The 20,630-nt window shown below is 31.4% G+C and overlaps 1 protein-coding gene across 2 annotated transcripts in view; it reads right to left on the bottom strand.

The window, feature by feature from the left end:
- The window catches only part of ENGase (cytosolic endo-beta-N-acetylglucosaminidase), a 33,477-nt gene extending 12,858 nt beyond the window's left edge, over positions 1 to 20,619 (bottom strand). For both annotated transcript variants that reach the window (XR_013876538.1, XM_080150354.1), the window contains exons 1-9: positions 20,490 to 20,619; positions 19,650 to 19,692; positions 8,059 to 8,117; positions 7,496 to 7,565; positions 6,638 to 6,717; positions 6,072 to 6,093; positions 5,186 to 5,251; positions 4,139 to 4,216; positions 2,851 to 2,912 (exon numbers count right to left, since the gene is read on the bottom strand). Coding sequence is in view for 1 of the 2 variants with exons in the window: in XM_080150354.1 (XP_080006480.1) it covers positions 2,851 to 2,912; positions 4,139 to 4,216; positions 5,186 to 5,251; positions 6,072 to 6,093; positions 6,638 to 6,717; positions 7,496 to 7,565; positions 8,059 to 8,117; positions 19,650 to 19,692; positions 20,490 to 20,581 (572 nt within the window). In the remaining variant the exon portion in view is untranslated. The remainder of the gene's footprint in view (positions 1 to 2,850; positions 2,913 to 4,138; positions 4,217 to 5,185; positions 5,252 to 6,071; positions 6,094 to 6,637; positions 6,718 to 7,495; positions 7,566 to 8,058; positions 8,118 to 19,649; positions 19,693 to 20,489) is intronic.
- Between the last annotated feature and the right edge of the window lie 11 nt (positions 20,620 to 20,630).

Genomic DNA, 20,630 nt, shown 5'->3' with positions numbered 1-20,630 from the left:
GGTTGGTGGTACCCAACTCCAAAATCGTAAATAACCTTCTCAGAAACTATGAAAAGCTACCCTGTAAAGGAGAACCATTTAGGTTCAGTGGTTAGCGAGATTCTTTGGTACACACAAACACACACAAATCCTTTATTAGATGGATTTTACTTTACTGTTTTTTTCCATAAAGATGTTGGCTTGTTTTAATAATTTACCTCATTGTTTGAAACCTGAAATATCAAAGCTAAAGCTAAAAGAATAATAAATTCAACTAATTTTGGAATTCCCTAATCTACATCAATACTTTTTTATCCAAATTCTGACGTTCAATCTTGATTCCTCAACTATATATATATTATATATGTACTACTCTAGCCAAAGTTTTGATGAGATTAACTTTGCTTTTCTTTCTAATATAAAAGTAAAACTGAGATTTCATCTGAAAACATACTTTTACACCAAGTTTTGTCTGTTCATGCTGCATAAACATATTTCATATTTTAAGTTTGTTTTAAAACAGATTTATTTTTAATAATTTTTTACATGCAGTAAAAAGTAAAAAAAAAAGAAAGCTTTATGTTTCAAAAGTAGTAAAATTATTAATTCAAACCATAAATATGTTGCATGAATTATAACAAAGCAGTTAGATGATCAGTAATAGACAAATTTAGTTGCTTTTTCGGAGATGGTCTGTTTAAGGTTTTTGTATTTCTTCATCTTGTCCTTTATTTTATACCTCAGGAAACATGATATTTAAAAATTAAAATCTGGTAGAAATGTAGCAAGTCATAGAGGATATGTAATCTGTGAAAAAGATGAAAGTTGTACGCTTTTGGAATTGAAATTGCTTAATTTCATGGATCCTAACTAGATTCACAGCTACAGGAATCACTACATAGTACACAAGATAAAAGAAATACTAATTTAAAAAGCTGGAACTGTTATCAAGATTTTCCCTAAAAATTTTAAAATCAAAATATATTTTTTTAAAATCTCTCAGGGGTAAGGCAAAGAGGAAAAAACTACCCTATTCCATTTGTTTTCAAAATAAGGATGGGGGCCGGGGAGGGGGGTTTAGTGCTCAACAGGTTAGGCACTTTCGAGGGGAAGCACATTTCTTATTACAATATCAAATTATTGAAATGAGGGGAGCATTAAAATTGTATATTGCATATTTTTTTAATCATATGATTACCTCTAAATCTGTGAGAATAACTAGCAATGTATGAGAGAGTATATGTGGTCATATTCTAATTCATGCATTTCAATTGAAAAACACACTCAACTTAATGAAACCAGAAGTTTGTATAAAAACAGGGCTGAATAATAATATAAATCCTAAATAACTCTTTTAATGATAAAAGGTACTTATATTTTTTTTATTACTTGAGATATATCAAACTGTAAATAAGTCTTTTTTTTAAATCCTCTTTTACGGAGAGTTTAATATATTCCTTTACATATTTAAGAAAAAATTCTTATAATTCTGGAATTGAATCTTGTAACTTCAGAAAGATGTTTAAAAATTCACGAAAATTTTTTTTTATTATATTTTAATGTTTTTAGGATCACATACATCAATTTTTATTTGTGAATTAGAGGACAAAGAAACATTTTTTGCAAATACAAAAAAAACACACAACCCTGGATTTAGTTCCACACATATGTATATATATATATCTAAATCCATCCTTTTAAATGAATTGGAACTTGGTAGTCCATTATTCAACGCCATTTACTCGCAATATATATTTTGAAAACATTCAATTCTTGAAATTGATCCCATTTGCTCAGCGCGAAATTGAAAAGTTCACAAGTTAATAGGGTTCTAAAGGGATATGCCCATGGCTGATAAATTTATGTTTATCCCAATTATGATACACAAAATTACATTACAATTAGTGGTTGAACTCTTTTGACACTTAACTTAATGAACCAACCAATCAACATTCAACAAGAGTCCCCAAAGTTTTAAAATAACGTTTTCTTATTCGTTGGCTTAACAACTTTGGGCCCTTTTATAAAATTTTGATTCATTAAGTTGGTAGTCCAAACATTTCAAGCACCAATAGATAATTTTGTGTACAATCACTGGAGATATACATCAACTCATCGGCCATTGTTCATCCCTTTAGATCCCTGATTTGTAAGGTGTCATGAGAGAAGGGAAAAAGGGGGGAGGGACTTCAATAAAATTTGATTACAAACATTTCTCTATTGAGTACGAGGAGGAATCTCTATATTTGGAAAGAAAAGGAACAAAGGTTAAACGACTGCCATTTGTTTTCTCCCAGTCAATAGATCCTTTTTAACCAGAGTTGGGGACATTCTCCACAATTTTATTCTTTTTTCTTTTACAAAGAATACTGAAACATATTTGGAACAAAATAAATTTATTTATGTGTTACAGCTTATATATGTCATTGGAATTTGTCCTTTAATGATAGAAAGAGCTATAAGATTTCTGAAACATCCATTTTTGAGTTCTTTATCTTTGTACAATACATTCTTAATGTATTTATTCTAATTCTATACTACAAAGTAGTACGATGTCCGTCCGTATAAACCTAAAGATGATATAAAACGAGAATAATATACATATAATATATAGTGATACTGCTGATGTTTCTTTTTAAATTGTAGACTTTGAGTCAGTAGCGTTCAGAGGGTTTTAACACTCCCTTAAACCAAAATCGAATGAGTGTAATGGGATATGAGCTGTAGAGGGATGTATATATTATAATTGAACATTATAATTGAACGACTCAATAGCAGCTGCAGCTGGTAATCTTTAAAAAACAAGGATGACAAGATCCAAAAGTAGCGAAGCTAAAAAATTATGGATGGACATGAAGTTAAATTATTCCTAGCTCCAATAAATATGGTACAAGGGTCCAGTCAACAGGGTTTTCAATATTCAGCAACCATCCCTAAAAGAAAAATAAATCATTGAGGATAACTACCAATCTAATGGATGTAGAATATAGGAAAGAGGATGGGGTAAAGGAGGGTGATGAAGGAGATCGTTATTTAAGCCCACTACGCGTTCATTTTATTATAGAACATGAAAATCTCGTGTCAGATCCAAGTATTTATTCATCCATTACCAATCTATTATTTGGGACCCCATTACCCCCTATTCTTTGGTTCAAACTGCTGTCCTACCAAGTCCAGAACATTGTTTACGCAAAAGTCACCCCCTCCCATTATATTAAAGACAGCTTTTTGTAAATATTAAATTGATAAAATAGAAGATAAACCCAGGGCCTTCGTCCACATGAGGCCAACAAAACTCACTGATATTAAATTAAATATACGTGGAAAATTGTCTATAATTCGATTATATACATGATTTTTTAGTAAGGCTGAGAACCGGTTTCATCCAGCGGATAATAATCGGTTTCGAAGCCGTATTGGACATTGGTAAATAATTTACAAAGACTTTTTACTCCATGTTTTGTACATTCGTTGATACAAAATAATATTTGGGGGGGGGGGGGGGAGGAGTGGCAGATAAAAAGGTCGTCAATTTTTTTAAGTAATGTCCCCCATCAGGAGCAGAAAATCTCGTATAGGTTTCGTGATTTTTCCCCCAGATTAATTTCGTTGTTGGTATAAGCTGACTATAATTTCCAATGATTTGCTGAATTAAATATGTGTGAGCAGAGGCATAGTTTTGAGACAGATTTATTGAACTAGACACAAACACATTTTAACTCGAGTAGATCAATTTTACTGACATTCAATAGTTTTTTTGTTTCCAGGTTCTATCATTGAACAATTACTTACCGAATAATTATTCCAGTATGGCTTCGAAACCGAATAATATCCGCTGGATTAGAACCGGTTCTGAGTAATAATAAAAAATCATTTATTGCAACGAATTACAGACATTTTTCAACGAATAATAAAACAAAAGCATAAAACAAATACCAGTTTTGTTAGCCCATGCCTTTGGCCCCTTGAGCAAAACAAAAATGGTTTAATCTTATAATTTTTCATTCTAATATCTATCCACGGAAAGCTGTCTATACAATAGCTAATACGGATTTGACATCTTTCCACATGGTTAAGATTAAAAAATAGATTTCTTTTCTGTGTAAAATCAGCCTTGAAAAAAAAATCTTTTTTTATGTATTTTAGATGATATTATTACCTGAAACCCATAAAAGGAGGCAATATCTGTACATTTTTCCACGAATGCATCAATTTTACTTTCATCTCGGAGTATTTCCTACGTAAAGAATTAAGCAAAGTTTAAATTTTGTTCATAGGTTTCGTGACTTTTTGTTACTTTTTCAAAAGGCTCTATACCAGAGCCTTAACACGCAAAAAAAGGGAGAGAGGGGGGGGGGGGGCGCAAAGACATCTGATCTTAACAGTGAGCAAAATAGTCTAGATATTGAGCTCGATTGTTGAAACTTGGTACATAAGCATAGTCTTATAGGTACTACATCAAAAAGGCAAAAAAATCGAAATTTTATTGAATTTTAGGTTAGGTAAGAAAAACCCTGCGGAAATTGGGTTTTAGGGCTTTTTGGTCTATTTTGATGTAGAAACTTACCTAATTTTTCTTAGGATTTTTATTTAAATACACGGTGTCTAGTCTATTCATAAGGACATTATTTAAAATGATTAAGCAAGTAGGGAACCGACCCCAGGGGTCTAGATTTTTGTTTGTCATATATCAAATATAGGTTTTTTGAGCTTTAAATCACTGATTGTGTGTTTTATAAGTTAATAAGAATTTTGTAAGTTTATCTATTTGGCATTTTCTGGATCTAGTGAAGTTCACATTAAAATGTTCCTGGAATCGATTACCTGCAAAAATCGATAAACTTGAAAGGCTAGGTACTAAAGGCCAAACGACTGAACCTATATATTATTTTAGTACAAATTCTAACCAACACAGAAGGTCTACAAATAATCGGGAATAGCTATTACTCAATAATTCACAGTTATCTTATAGCGCACATAAATGCGCGAAAACGACTTATTTTACGCGTGTTTTCTTCAGTCACGTCTTTCCTGCGCATCATTGAATCTTCGCTATTACAGATTATTTGTAGGCCTTCTCAGGAAGCTCATAACGATGCCCAGAATTAACATGTTAGTTCAGCCGTTTGACAGCTAATAGATTTTTGGAGATAATCGTTCCCAGGAATATTTTACCGTGAGCTGCACTAGATTTCATTGTCTATACCTCCAAAATTTGTTTTCCATCTTTCCATTCTGTTATTATTGTTCCTAATACTTTTACTCCATGCGTCTGAAAAAGTAAAATAGTGAATATAATATACGAGGATATTAAGACAGGGTAAATTTTGTCGTCAATTTAGGTTGTTATTTAAGTCCTTATTTTTGGTCAGTACTTTCTTCTTATAGGAGGGGAGTGGAATTTTGTTTGAGAATTTAGGAAAATCTTCGATGATAATCATAGAGAAAAAAATAAAAAAGAAGAATCGAAGCAACTAGAAGACGAAAATAGGCAGTGGGCCCAGGGGCCTAATTAGCGCTGTTGCCGCGCTAAATTTTATTGCTATTCCACCACTTTTCAAATGGGAGGATTACAAAATTAATATTAGTTTTAATAATTAGAATATAATATTTAAATTAAAAATAAAAAGAAAATTTTGTTATTGAATATAAAAAATACTAAAATAACAACATCTAAAAAAATGATTTTTTTTACTTTTTACTTTTAGATATTGTCGTTTTAATGTTTTAATTAAAAATTACAAAGAATTTATTTTTATTCAAAAAAATTTGTGCATGAAAGATGAATCCTTTCATTTCTAAAAAGGGGGAAATTTTTTTCATAATAAACATTCAACTGATTCTGACCGCCCACAGCTGTTTGCTAAATATCGCTTTTCTTTTTATTCACATTATTATTTATGATTGACATACAAAAAGCCCTGGGCGGCTTTTGACTTTCGTCTGCTATATTTTCTTTTAAGATTTAGGGATGGGGAAGTAGTATTTTACCATGAAAAGGGGGTGAGTATTCATCCTCTTATCCTTTTTCCTTATGATAATTCAATTTATACCTATAAAAAATATTGAAAAAATAAAAAATATAAGATTACCTTTCCAGCTATTGTCCATCCTTCACAAAAATAAAATAGTTTTTCAATCAAGGATGATGTGCATATTTGCAGGAATCTAAAGGGATAAGACAATAACCTATAAATTGATGTACATCCCAAATGATGATACACAAACTTACCCTTTCTGTAGATTACAATTAGTGGTTGAAACGTTTGGACACTCAATTTAATGAACAAGACAATCAAAGTTCAATGAAAGTCCCTAAAGTTGTAAACCATTGAATAAGTGTTATACAAGTTTGGGGACTAGTGTAATAAACAAACCAATGACCACTCTCTTCCTGATATTTTGTGTGGGTAGGGGGGTGGGGGGATGGTTGAAGGACGTGTAGGCTTTACTCGGGAGCTAATAGAGCTAAAATAAGCTTTCATAGTGCCATAATTTCTTTTAAAATATCTTTCTCAAGTGTCTGATGTGTGTGTGGGGGGGGGGGGGGCGGGGGGCTGACCAACAAATCTCATTAGATTAGACGCCTCTAGAGTAGAAAAAAATTTACATTTTATTTATTTAATCAAATTAAACTTAAACAATTTGTATTTTTCCTGTTGGTGGAAGAGTTATAAAGTTGTGAGAAAAGTAAACAAAGATGTCTAAACTATTCCAATGAAGGAAACTGTATCCATCCTAAAAAAAAGGACAACTTGTTTATTCTGCACTTTTAAAATGTTTATCAGGGACGTCCAAGCTTTGTTTTTAAGGGGGGGGGGGTAGTAAAATGAGCAGTTTGAAAGGTTTTAGGGGGGGGGGGGAATAAGGGGTTTCAAAACTAGAGGGGGAAAACAATCCCTCCCTCCTCCCCCCCCCCCCCTGCTTTGACATCTATTGTTGCAGTATATGATTAATTTAGTGTTTCATTAAAAAAATATTTTGTTTAATCTAGGGAATACATTTTATTTAAATATGCATGATAGGTTTATTTTAAAAATTAAATTTTTACTTTGAAAGTGCCCCTTCATAGGTAATACATACGTACAGACAAAATACATGGAACGACATAAAATTAAATTCTGATAGTCTTATGCACAAAAGTTTTGATTTTAAATGAAAAGCAGGAAATATATTCAAAAACGAAAAAAAATATCTTTAAGTTACATTGGCTTCCTGTTAAGATTACTGTTACATACATCACAATTGAAAAGATATACATCCAACTGGAATTCATTTTCTAATTCGTTTAGCAAAAAAAAATTAAAAATGTCCAAGATATGCAGAATTACATCAAGATAGACACACATACACCTTACTACTTCGGCGGATATACATACAGAACAACTGTGTTACATATTTGGTAAACATTTTGGAAACCATTGTTATTGAGGTCCTTAGTGCTATACAAATGACCAGAAAGCATTAAAAAAAATTTTCATTGGTGGAAAAGTATATGCCTATTTGCATTAAATACCTGATTTTCAACGGCTTCCAAAAATCTATCATTCTTATATCCACCCATCATGTCATGACACACTAATGTCCTGAAAAATGGACATGTTATTACTTGGATCTTACACCAGATTTTCATGTTCTATTATAATGTGAACTCTGTAGCGGGCTAAAATAACGATCTCCCCCATCCCCCTCCTTTACCCAATCATCTCCCCTGCTACTGGATAAACGGTAGGAGAAATTGCAACCTAAATTGATGACAATTTTTCTCCTGTCATAATATCCACGTATATTCTACATCCATTGTACATTACTTTTAATTCTGAATTAGGAAATTTTTATTGTAAATCAATATCTAAATATTTAGAACTTCCTTAAATTTGATACGTTGTTAAATAATCAGAATATAAAGGAAAAATGTGTGAAAATATAAAACAAGATATTTGCAATCAAAGTTAAATCAAATACGCAAATTCATAATTGCGAATGATTTTCAACTTCGCAGTTTAATGGAAATGTGCAAAACTTTGAGATAAGACGTGCAACGAAACATTTCAAATTAAAAAAACTGTTAGGTATTACCTAGGTTTATTAACATTTTCTTTCTTTAGTGGAGTTTTAACCAACCAAGCCCAGCTCTTTGGTATATTTTCATTCAAGTATTTCATGGTCACAATACACAGTTATAGAATCTCGACCACAAAGTTATTTTTATCCAATCTTGACAAGTGAGGTATTTTTGGAAAGAGGAATATACATAGAAAACGCCTATGTAAATTAGAAAATCTGCAGAAATCATATTTGCAAGTTATTTGCAAAAATCTGCAATGTTAATTTGCAAAATTAATTTCTTGCCTTAAATGACTTATTAATAAATAAATCTTTTATGAAATATGTTTATCTATAAGTTTAGAACATACTAAAGGCAAAAAAAATTTCTTTAGTGTTACTTTTTTCACCCTATATATGAAAAAAGCAGTTTCTCACATTTTATGATAAAAAAAGGTATAGGAACAAAAAATATGTTTTTTCTTGATGTAAACACAATAATTGGCATAAAACCTATCATCCTAAAAGTAAAAATCAGATATAGAATCCTATTTAGAGGAAATATAGTGCAAAAAGTAACTAAGACATTTTTGCAAAGTATGAAAATCTAAAGAAAATAGTTCTTTTTGCTTTTGATATACATATCAGATAGCTGTATATAAAATTAGTGATCAAAAACTATAAAACATGTTATAAGTTTTTTCAACACAGTCATTGATTAAATTGCACTTTTAGGTTTAAGAATTACCGAAGTAGTGCATAAAAACTCTTTTTATGAAGTAATTAAACAAAATAAATGCCAAAAAAACAACTACATAATGGTCTACTGCATTATAAACAACGCCTAATTGTTGATTTGAATTTATTTTGTTTAATAACTTAATAAAAAGAGTTTTTATGTGCAACTTTGGTAAAGAGTAAACCTAAAAGTGCATTTTAATCAATGATAGGGTTGAAAAAAGTTATAACTTGTTTTATAGTTTTTGATCACTAATTTTATATCCATTTATCTGATATGTATATCAAAAGCAAAAAGAACTATTTTCTTTAGATTTTCATACTTTGCAAAAATGTCTTGGTTACTTTTTACACTATATTTTCTCTAAAAAGGATTCTATATCTGATTTTTACGTTTAGGATGATAGATTTTATGCCAATTATTGTGTTTACATCAAGAAAAAAACACATTTTTTGTTCCTTTACCTTTTTTTATCATAAATTGTGAGAAACTACTTTTTTCATATATAGGGTGAAAAAAGTAACACTAAAGAAATTTTTTTGCCTTTAGTATGTTCTAAACTTATAGATAAACATATTTCATAAAATTTTAATTTATAATTAAGTCATTTAAGGGAAGAAATTAATTTTGCAAATTAACATTGCAGATTTTTGCAAATAACTTGCAAATATGATTTCTGCAGATTTTCTAATTTACATAGGCGTTTTCTATGTATATTCCTCTTTCCAAAAATACCTCACTTGTCAAGATTGGATAAAAATAACTTTGTGGTCGAGATTCCATAACTGTGAATAGACATGTCCCATTATATTAAGTAGTAAGGTTTTTTCTGTAGATTAAGATTTGATAGCTATTAAGCCGATTGAGATCTACAAATAACGGAAACTTCACATAGTTTAACGGAAAATTCTAGACAATTTTATTTTCAGATTCAAGTCTTGGGGTGGTTATAGGCTATTTTTTTGTCTTTTCTACCCTTTCTTATACAGAGCCCTAGATGCTAGGGGCACATCCTCTAGTATAATAAAAAGTAGAGTGATGTATCAATGTACGTCAAAGATCTCACTAACTTTTAAAAACTGTTGGGTTCTGCTTCTCAGTCCTACCATCTTATTAAACTATATCTTTGGGGGGGAGGGGGGTCAAAGTACCAAGTTACGTAAACAGACCTAAAAACAAGGATGACAACATCCATAAAAGCGAAGCACTGAAACGGTAGGACAAATGGACATTAACACTTGTATAGTATCTGAACTGAAAAATCGGAACATAAATGTATAAATGTCGAATCAAAATTGTAGGTAAATTTGTTGAAAAACTGCCTAAAAACAGGATAATGTTTATGGACATACTTACATTTTTGGACTTGATTATAGAGTTGCTTCGCTTATAATATTGTTCATTGTTGTCCCAGGAATCAATATACCAAAAATCAGATCAAACGGATAATTAAAACACTTGAAAATTTGTTGTTAAAAAAGTAGAAAAATCAACATGTTTAAAATGGACGTACGGATATTCTGGTAATGATTACGGAGTTGCTACGCTTTCTAAATCGTACCCAACTACTACAGGAATCATCATGCAAAGTTTGAAATCGATAGGACAATTCTAACATGCCTAAATTAACGAACAAAAGCTATCTATCTCGGACGGACGGACGGACCGACCCTAATTATAGAAAAGCTTTGCTTTTAAAAAGTATAAAGAAACTCAGCTAAATAACATTGCATTGGAATTTGGCATGGCAGTTGTTTATCAGATGCAATGATAGTTTTAGTTTATAGTATTTTTCAAAACATACTCAAAATCGTAAACGATGGGTGATTTCGTAGAGAAATGTTACTGTTTTCAATATTTTCAAAATACTAAAATAACCCTAAAAATATACAAATTCCCCGATATATTCAAACGACCGGAAATTGAGACTTCACACCTCTGTTAACATTTTCATACGGAGAGAAGGGGTCAACTTATGCTAGATTTGGGATGTATTTGTAAGATACTACATATTTTCACATATCTTTACGGTCAAACATTGTCAGAAAATCATAAAAATTCCGGAAAATATTATCATACGAAGAAGGTTTATGACCTCACTAGAATTTTATGACTTGGAATAATAGAGGTTTGGTGAATAGATTTTTTTTATAGCATCACGCAATCTCGTAGCCAGATTATAAAGATAGTTAATCTTAGTTCTTATTGCTAATTTCGCTTGTTTTTTTATTTCCATTTTGGCAGCATTTCATGCTTAATAAACCAACCAATCACAATTAAAGAAAAAAAGTCTCCAAAGTTGTTATTGCTAATTTATCTTTTGACTTTTCCAGTTACTTTATGTTCTGTTGTGTTTGTCAGTTCAAATAAAGAAATAGGATTTTGTAGATTTATTAATTATGTATTATTTTTTAAAAATGTTATGTAACCCCCCCCCCCCCCCCCCAATCATATTTCTTAAAATATCTTATACGTGAGTCACACACAAAGTAGAGAAACAGGTGCATATATATTGTTAATGAATTCTGGCGTGGGGGGGGGGGGGGTTACAATGATGCATCAGATTCAGAAGTAGCTAATATACCAACCAAAGGTTTTTTTATAATATCTATATGTGATACTTAATTTTTCAAAATATTGCTTGACTTTGATGTATCAATGATCAGAAATAGCTATTTATTTATCTAATATACCAAACAAAATTTTTTTTTATAATAATTAATATAATATCTATATCAGTTACTTAAGTTCTCAAATTTAAAATATAGCTTGAATTTTCTAAAGAATAATTCTTACAACATTTCTGTACGAACACCTTGGCTGACCGTAATATCATGTTACCAGTTACTTACCACTTTATAATAATAGACTTTATAATAATAATACTCGAGTCCCCTCCCTCCTCTTTACTACTTACTAGTAATATAAATAAAGACATCTTCTTAGCTTTAACTTTACCAATTCCGAGCCTAACCAAGGAGAGCGCAAAATCTGTCGGACGACACGAAACAAACAGACCAATGAGAGTTCGAGTTGGGTGGGTTAGCGTTGCAACTATATAATATTTACTTATAATTTTGATTATACTTATACATTTATGCTTATGTTAATGTTTGATTGTACTACCATTTCGCTTTTATGGATGTTGTGATCCTTGTTGATATAATTAAACCTAAAAAATATTCCTCACCCCCCCCCCCTTCATATTCATATTTGACTTGCAACTTTGGATGGAAGGAAATAATACCCTTTAGGATTTAACTTTCATTTGACCTATACTGAACTCCCCCCCCCCCCCCCCATCTCTTTTAGCAAAAGTTGACCGATGATCATTCATCATATATCATACATCATAATAGGGGGAGGGGAGGGATCTTTTACTTACAACGAGACTTAAATAAATATAAGAAGAGTATTTGTAGTAATTGTAGTAAAAAAAGGGGTAAATTTGTGTATTAATATTAGCGATGTACATCAATTTATCGGCCATTGTCTTATCAATTTAGATCTCTAATCAATATCCTTGTCAACATGCAATTTTATTGGTTTATATCGACTACAAGAAGAGAAAAATGTAGGTTGCAATATTCCCTCACTTTTGTTGGTCGGGATGGAAGGGAAGGGGTAAAGAAGAGGAATGGGGGAGATATAAATTTTAGCCCGCCGAATAGTTCACTTTTTAATAGAACATAAAAATCTGATGTAATGTCCAAGTAATTATAAATCCATTTTAAAGTCGATACTATCCCAAAAAAGGACCACTGCACTGTTAAGGACATTTGATAATTAATGACACAAGTTCTCAAAGTTTTATTAATAAGTTTTTTTACTCGTAGGTTAACAAAATTGAATTGTGATTGGTAGGGTCCGAACTTGTAGTGCCCAATCTTTTCAACCAATGTTTTATATTGTATAGATTTTTATTTATAATTTTTGGTGATGTACATCAATGCAAAGTCCATTTTCTAATCCCCTCAGATTCCTGGGTATGAACCATAGATTATTTGTGTGTGTGTCCATTCCATTTTAGAGGCGCTACTACAACGGAAATATTATTACTTGGATGCTGCATCATATTTTCATGTATTCTGATAAAGTGAAACTCATAGCTGGCTAAAATAACCATACCCCCCACCCCCCAATCTACCCACTCCCCTTCTACTAGATGAACTAATGAACAATAAACGAGTTCTATGTTAGCAAGCTAAATTAACTACAAATTTTCTTTCTCAATATATCCATGTATATTTCATATTATTTCATTGTTTGTCCATTTTTAAAAACCCGGAAGGCAAGTAGGGATTGAATGGACTGTAAAGTGTAAATTATACTGGTACCCAACCTTTTATAATCACGTTTTCTCATTCGTTTGATTGGACTTATAACTGTATTATTTTTGACAAAATCATACGTCATTTTTTTGTAAAATTGTTAAATACAGAATACTGTTTAAAGGACATACCTAACCGTAATTGACGGACATACCGACTCTAATCATAGAAAAGCTCTGCTTTATTAAAAGTAAGGTTTCCAGTTCGACCCCTTGCTCAAATCAAAACCTGAACTTCTTTTCTATTATAAGAGTCGGTCTGTACGTCTGTAACAGTTAGCTCTTTTCGTTATTAGAATGTCCGTATGTCCATTTCAAACATGTTGATTTTCAAGTTTTTCAACATCAAATTTTTATGCATTATAATTATCTGAATGATATGATTTTTGGAATACAGATTCCTAGAACAACAATGTATAATGTTATTCAGTTCTGGCACTCTACAGGTGTTAATGTTTGTTTGTCCTACTATTTCAGAGCTTCCCTTTCATGGATGTTGTCATTCTGTTTTTATAAATTTTATAAATGCTCATATTAAAATTAAAATTTAGAAAGCGTAACAACTCTGTAATGGTTACCAGAATGTCCGTACAACTATTTTAAACATGTTGATTTTTTTATTTTATTACATACAAAATGATATTTTATTTTTCTAAAAAAATAGCTGTTTTAATGCATACAAAAATTATTGCATGAGAATACTGAAGGGGTTGGAAAGACAAAAGTATAAGTAGAGATTCTATATATAACATATCTCCGCCCATTTCCCTATCCAATTTAAATTTTAGCTAACAAAAAATAGCTATTTGTTCTGAACGGACGGAACGATCCTAATCATAGAAAGCTTCGCTTAAAAAAAAGCTTATTATATAAGTTTTACAAGCAGAGAATCAATACAAAACAAACAGATTCTATTTAAAAAAAAAGATTAATTTTGCAGATTTGTAATTGATTGCTTTCTACCTATTCCCTAGAAAGGTCCAGGTCATGCTCTAACTAAGGATCTCACTAACCACTGAACCAATGAACAATAAAGCTTCTTAATTAAGTGAAAAGTTAAATTTTGTTTCTTTTAACTTTTAAAACTGCTCATATTTAAACATATCAAGTTCCTATTGTAAAGATTTATGGGAAGGGGTGTTAATTATATCTACTGCTGTTAAAAACAAAGCTTTTCTATAATTGGGGTTGGTTTCACGTCTGTCCGTCTGTACATCTAGAACCGATAGATTAAGAAAGTGGAACAACTTTATAATATTAACTTATAATTCTGTTTATACTTATACATTTATATTCTGATTATTCAGTTTTGACAATCTACAAGTGTTATTGTTTGTTTGTACTACTGATTCGCTTTTATGGATGTTGTCATCCTTGTTGATAAACCCTCCGATTTCCTTTATTTGGCTAAAGTTAAACAGAGTTGCCCCCCCCCCCCCATATCCAATTAAATATGATTTACTACTATTTTCTGCCAAAATAAAAGTAAAAGGTAAAACATGGACAATAATAGTTATTTCTTTCATTGTATTATAAACGGCTTTCTGCGGATATAGAATGTACAATTATAAGATTAAAACCAGTTTTTTTAGCCCCGAGGTGCCGAAGAAAAAAACTAATTCTATATTCTAATCTCCCTCCCCCTCCCTATAAAAAAAGTTGCTCTTAAGAATTCATTTGTAGTTCAGGAAGGGAGCAGAGAAAATAAGAACGGCTTGTTTTTTTCCTATGCCTTGTAAAGTAAATCATATTCAATTGAATATGGGGGGGGGGGGGGGTAAAAAACCCTGTGAACACACCCCACCCCCCATAATCCTATACAATAGGAAGTTTAAATATGAGCATTTATAGAAACAACAAGGATGACAACATCCATAAAAGCGAAGCGCTGAACTGGTAGGACAAACGGACATTAACACTTGTATAGTGTCAAAATTGAATAATCAGATTATAAATGTATAAGAGTCGATGCAAAATTGATTATAGAGTTGCTACGCTTTCTAAATCTTACCTAATTACTGCAGGAATCATCATGCAAAGTTTGTAATCGATAGGACAATTCTAACATGCCTAAATTAACAAAAAAAGCTATCCGTTACGGACGGACGTACGGAGTGACGGACGGACGTATGGACGGACCGACCCTAAATATAGAAAAGCTTCGCTTTTAAAAATTAACTTTTATGTGAGACAATGTTAGATATACCTTTGTAAGAATGTGTTTCTAAGGACTAATTTTTAAAAGCGAAGCTTTTCTATAATCAAGGCCGCTCCGTCCTTTACTGATATCTCTTATCATAATTTTCTTTTCTATAATTGGGGTTGGTTGCACGTCCGTCCGTCTGTACATCTGAAACAGATAGATTTTTTAGAATTTAGGCATGTTAGTATTGTTCTATTGTACAATTTAGAAAGCATAGCAACTCTATAATATTCACTTATAATTTAGTTTTCACTTAAACATTTATATTCTGATTATTCAGTTATAACAACAGACAAAATACAAGTGTTAATGTTTGTTTGTACTACTATTTTGCTTTTAAGGAAGTTGTCATACTTGTTTTTTATCTCTCATTTGATTCTTAATCCTCTCCCTCTCCCATATGTTGACCCGTTTATTAAGATGAACTGTTAAAGAGGGGGGGGGGGGGGGGTGGAGTATTATCATAAGAACCTCATAAAAAGGAGGGAAATTTTAACTGAAGATAAATTTTTTTCTGCAGTGCCGTTACTTTACAAATACGAACTGTAAAATTACAAGTCAAACAAGATAAAGTGGTTCTTTGACAATCACTATTTAATCTGGACAACATTTTGCTTCAGTAAACAATGTTTATACTTTATAATGACGTGCATATTAAGTAAATATTAAGTAAAAAAACCTTTCAGTGTTAAAAATCTTATCTATTATACAAATTTTATATCTATTTAAATTTTTTTCATGTATTTAATTCCATTATTTTTTTCATGTATATTTCAAAAAAAAAAAAATTTGCTAGAAATTTTTTTTTGTAATATGCGAAGGTTCCGTGATCATATGAACAGGCTATTTTATTTGAGAAATCCACTATTTTTTTAAAAACTCAAATTGCCCAATAAAATTAAACGGTCTAGCTAAGTTTTTGAAAGGGATAATTAGTGATTTACAACGATATCCTGGCCGTATGAAAATGTATAGCTATTTCAATATTTATCAAATACCTATTTAACCCCTTTCTTTCACACGTTTAACCCCCAGTATGAAAATTAGGGAATTTAGCAATATTTGGCACCAATTTTAATATTTTGAAGCCGTAAATTAGTTTTTGAAACTAACGATATGACTGATCAGATGATACACTTTGGAATTGTGAAGATAAACAGCGGAGTTTTAAGCGTCAGCGGCAACTATACCGTAACTTTTTTTTATCAGTTCTGCATTGTAGTTCATTAAAGCAACTGCTATGCTTTCATAGCTTAAACTTTTTTTGTAAGGTTCCTTTGCGTTTAAGGCTTAGTTTCGCTAGACACTTGTATAGGGAAATTGCTACCCTTTGATAAAACTACTACCTAAAAAATATAAAGGCAGGGGGCGGAAGTGACACTTTTTGAAACCAAAACTAAAAGTTAAAAGAAATTCAACTAAATAAAGAGTTACATTTCTGAGTTTTGACAAGGTAGTTGCTTTATTGAGGTACAATGTGGGACTTGAAGAAATGGCGGTGGAACCGCCGCTCACGCCGAAAACCACCGTTTCCCTCAGAAATTTATTTTTGCCTTTTCTCGTCAAATTAGACAATTTTCAATCATCTAAGGTAATATTTTTCTTTCATAAAAATTTCCCTTATATTTTCACTTGACACTTGATATATTTTAAACATGTCAATATTAAAATCGCAAGTGTCAGGTGAAATATATTGACCGGAATCATACTTCTAGTATCTCTTCTCCTTCATTAGTAGCCTTCCACTTTCCTGTCGTCCCTTACAATTGCATTTGGCGAGAAAAGGCCAAAAAAAATTCGGCGGAAAACGTTGGTTTTCGGCGGGAGCGGCAATTCCGCCGCCGTTTCTTCACAGTTACATATTATACTTCTTTAAAGCAACTGCCATGTCAAATCTCAAAGCTGTTTTTCTATATTTTTTTGTAACTCTTTATTTAGTTGAATTCCTTTGACTTTTAGTTTTGGTTTCAAAAAGTGTCACTTCCGTCTCCCCACCTTGCAGTTTCACAGTTTCAGTAAATTTCCTTTTTTATAGGACATGAAAGGTAGTATAAAAAGTTAATATAAGCATGTTGTATAATATAGAATAATGTAGGTACATATTTTGTACACATTTTATATAGAATAATGTACATATTTTGTTGAGCATAACTGACTGTTGTAAATCAAGTTGATCCTTTTAATTTCCTGTAAGCTACAGCCCAGGGATATAAAGGGATAAGACAATGTCCGATAAATTTGATGTACATCCCCAATGATAATAAACAAAATTACCTCTCCAATATATTACAATAGTGGTTGAATGAAACGTTTGGACATTCAACTTAATAAGCCAACAAATTAAAATTTAATAAAAATCCCCAAAGTTGTTGAGCCAACGAATAAGAAAACTTTTGGTACTAGTGTAATAAACTGCCCAATGTCCCCTCCCTTCCTGGCTACATCTGTAAAGTAAAGCGGGCGGCATACAAATTATTTAAAAGAATTTTTTTTTACATTATCAAAAATTCTAAATAGAATTTTTAATAGGAAGATAGCCAAATAGTACCTAACAAAGCTTTTTAATCAAGGATGACAACATCCATAAAAGCGAAGCACTGAAACGGTAGGACAAACGAACATTAACACTTGTAGATTGTAAGAACTGAATAAGCAATCTTGTAAGTATATTTGTTGCAAAACTGCATAAATAGATGATACTGTTTAAGGACATACTTACATTTTTGGGACTTGTTTATAGAGATGCTTTGCTTATATCATTGTACCTTGTTGTAATAGGAAGCAGTTTTCAAAAAATCAGAAGAATCGGATAATTTTAACATACAAAAATTTGTTGTCAAAAAAGTAAAAAATCGACAAGTTTCAAATGGACGTACGGACATTCTGGTATTGATAATAGAGTTGCTTTCTAAATTGTACCTAACTACTACAGTTATTATCATGCAAAGTTTGGAATCGATAGGACAATTCTAACCTGTTGAAATTAACGAAAAGAGCTAACTCTCTGTGACGGACGTACGGACGGACCCTAATTATAGAAAAGCTTCGCTTTTAAAAATAGTTAAGACATGTGATAAAAAATAAGTTATAGGTTGAAAAGTTTGGACTCTGCTGGTTTGAACTAACCAAATAAGATTTATCAAAAGTACCCAAAGTTTTTGAGCTAGCAAATGCGAGAGCGTGATTACAAATATTTAGGATTAGAATAATCTAAAGTTTATGTCACTTTTAAGTTCTCTACTAAAATAAACTTAGGAAACGTTCTCTGTGAGGTAGAAATTGTTCACTATTTTGCTGTTCTTCCAGCTTATAAAAGTAAATTTACAACTCTGTTTGGCCTTCCTCAATTTATCCTGTAAAGTAAATTAATATTAGTATAAAATTTTTTTTTTTGGTAGCAAAGCTACCTTACAAATGAAATTGTCTGTCTACAACGCTTATCTTATTAATATTAGAGACTTCGCCCCTAGAGGCTGTATGGACCCAGCTCTTGAGGAGAAGGGGGGGGGGGGGATGTTAGCACTTTCTTTCAATATCTTTACAAAGACAAAATGTTTAGATATTTCAAGAAGTTTTTTAACCTGTTAAGTTACTTAATTTTTTTTGTAGTTTTTATGAAATACAAATACTTTAATGATTAGTGATTACTAATACTAATCATTCATTACAGAAAAACGTACAATAACGTATGCTGAAATGTTCATATTGTACACAAAAATCAATAACGAACAAAAAAGTACCAAAAAACCTAAAAGTGGTGTTCAATATGAACATAACGTACGTCGTACATAGTGGTCACCCTGTTAAAGTACATTCTTAATTTTTTTGTATTTCTTCCATCAATTATTTAAATCTTGTCATTGAAAAAAAATATTGACAATTTTCATTTTGTTTCAACATCAGAGGGCTTAAGGCCATCAAAGAAGGGGGCGTCGTGGTTCAGTGGTTTCCCAAATTTCCCCTTGTTGTGTAAGGAGGGAGATTATTGAGTAAGTTTGAATATTCAGTAACGTACATGATATTAGTACAACCATTATCCCAAGCTCCTCTGCGGAGAGCGTTATTCATTACGTTGATATAATTTTGGGACACCTGCCATACTCGTCGAGGGTGAGGTTATAAGAAGGAGCTCTCATGAGATAGTAAGTCATTTCATAATGTGCTTGAACGTTGAGCTTGAGCTGGCCCTACTGGCTATACAAAAGCTTTTCAACCTACTCCATGGCGACTTAGGTCCAAACCTAAGAAACTATGGCTAATCAATCAATGAACATCAAAGTCATTTCACCATATAATAAGAGTATATTAGGTATCACATAAAATTATAAAAAAAAGAATGAAAATATTTCCTTGCCATTTTCTGTCCAATCTTTGCCATCTAGGTAGGTATTTGATCTAACCACAGTTGTAAAGGTTATAGCTATATTTAGGAAAAACTATGAAATCACCAAACCTTGCACAAAAACTATTTGGTTTTCAGTATCATAAAATTTTATTATTTTATTCTCCATAGGTATATCTTATTTTATTTTTCCATTGGCCTTATTGCAAATGTTAATTACTTAAGATACCTGCCAAATTAAAACCAGAGTTCAAAAAGATTAATTTCAAATAAAACTATTGTCTTTCTTTTAGCTCTAATGTAGCCAAAGTTATAGTACTTATGACAAGAAAGCACAAAAACTTTTAGGAATTAGTGGAAGAAGTGAACACAAGATGCCTTCTTTCAAAAAAGGCATTAAAAGAAGGAGCAGCTCTTAAATTATAATATACTAGCGGCTACAAAAGGAGCCCTTAAGGTGGGGAGAAGAAAAAGTCGATACCCTCCCTTTTTCAATTTGAGTTTTAAAAAGAAAGTTTTTAAAAAAATTTGGTGGGGCCATTTTTTATTTTAGGGGTGAAGATACCCTCCCCCAAAATTGTTAAAAACCTTTCCTGGACCTATAGGAAGCTTCACTATTAAGGAGAAACATATCGGTTCAGTATTTAGCGAGATCCTTCGCTACAGACAAAAAAAGCTTATTACTTTATATATTAGGATAGGATATGAAAAATTCCGTTTCTTTCCATATTAAATAACTTTAGTATAAGGATAACCGTGAAAAAAATGCGAAACTTGAGCTTGACATACTAACATTCAGCAGTTTGTGACTAAATCACACTGATAAAATTAAGCTTAAACCCATATTTGCCTGGATGATTTATACTTTGGTTCTCTAATAAACTCTAACTTGGGTTCCCAAGAAAAGAGTTCCTGAACATTTTTCAAAGGTTTACACTCCATATTTAAAATTAATGAATTTAGCACATTTTTATCATTTTTAATCTAAAAT

The sequence above is a fragment of the Acartia tonsa genome, chromosome 2, assembly GCF_053477335.1.
Source record: "Acartia tonsa isolate MP-2025a chromosome 2, ASM5347733v1, whole genome shotgun sequence".
Lineage (NCBI taxonomy): Eukaryota > Metazoa > Arthropoda > Copepoda > Calanoida > Acartiidae > Acartia > Acartia tonsa.
Note: the sequence above shows the minus strand (reverse complement) of the source record. Positions and strands in the feature narration are given on the sequence as shown.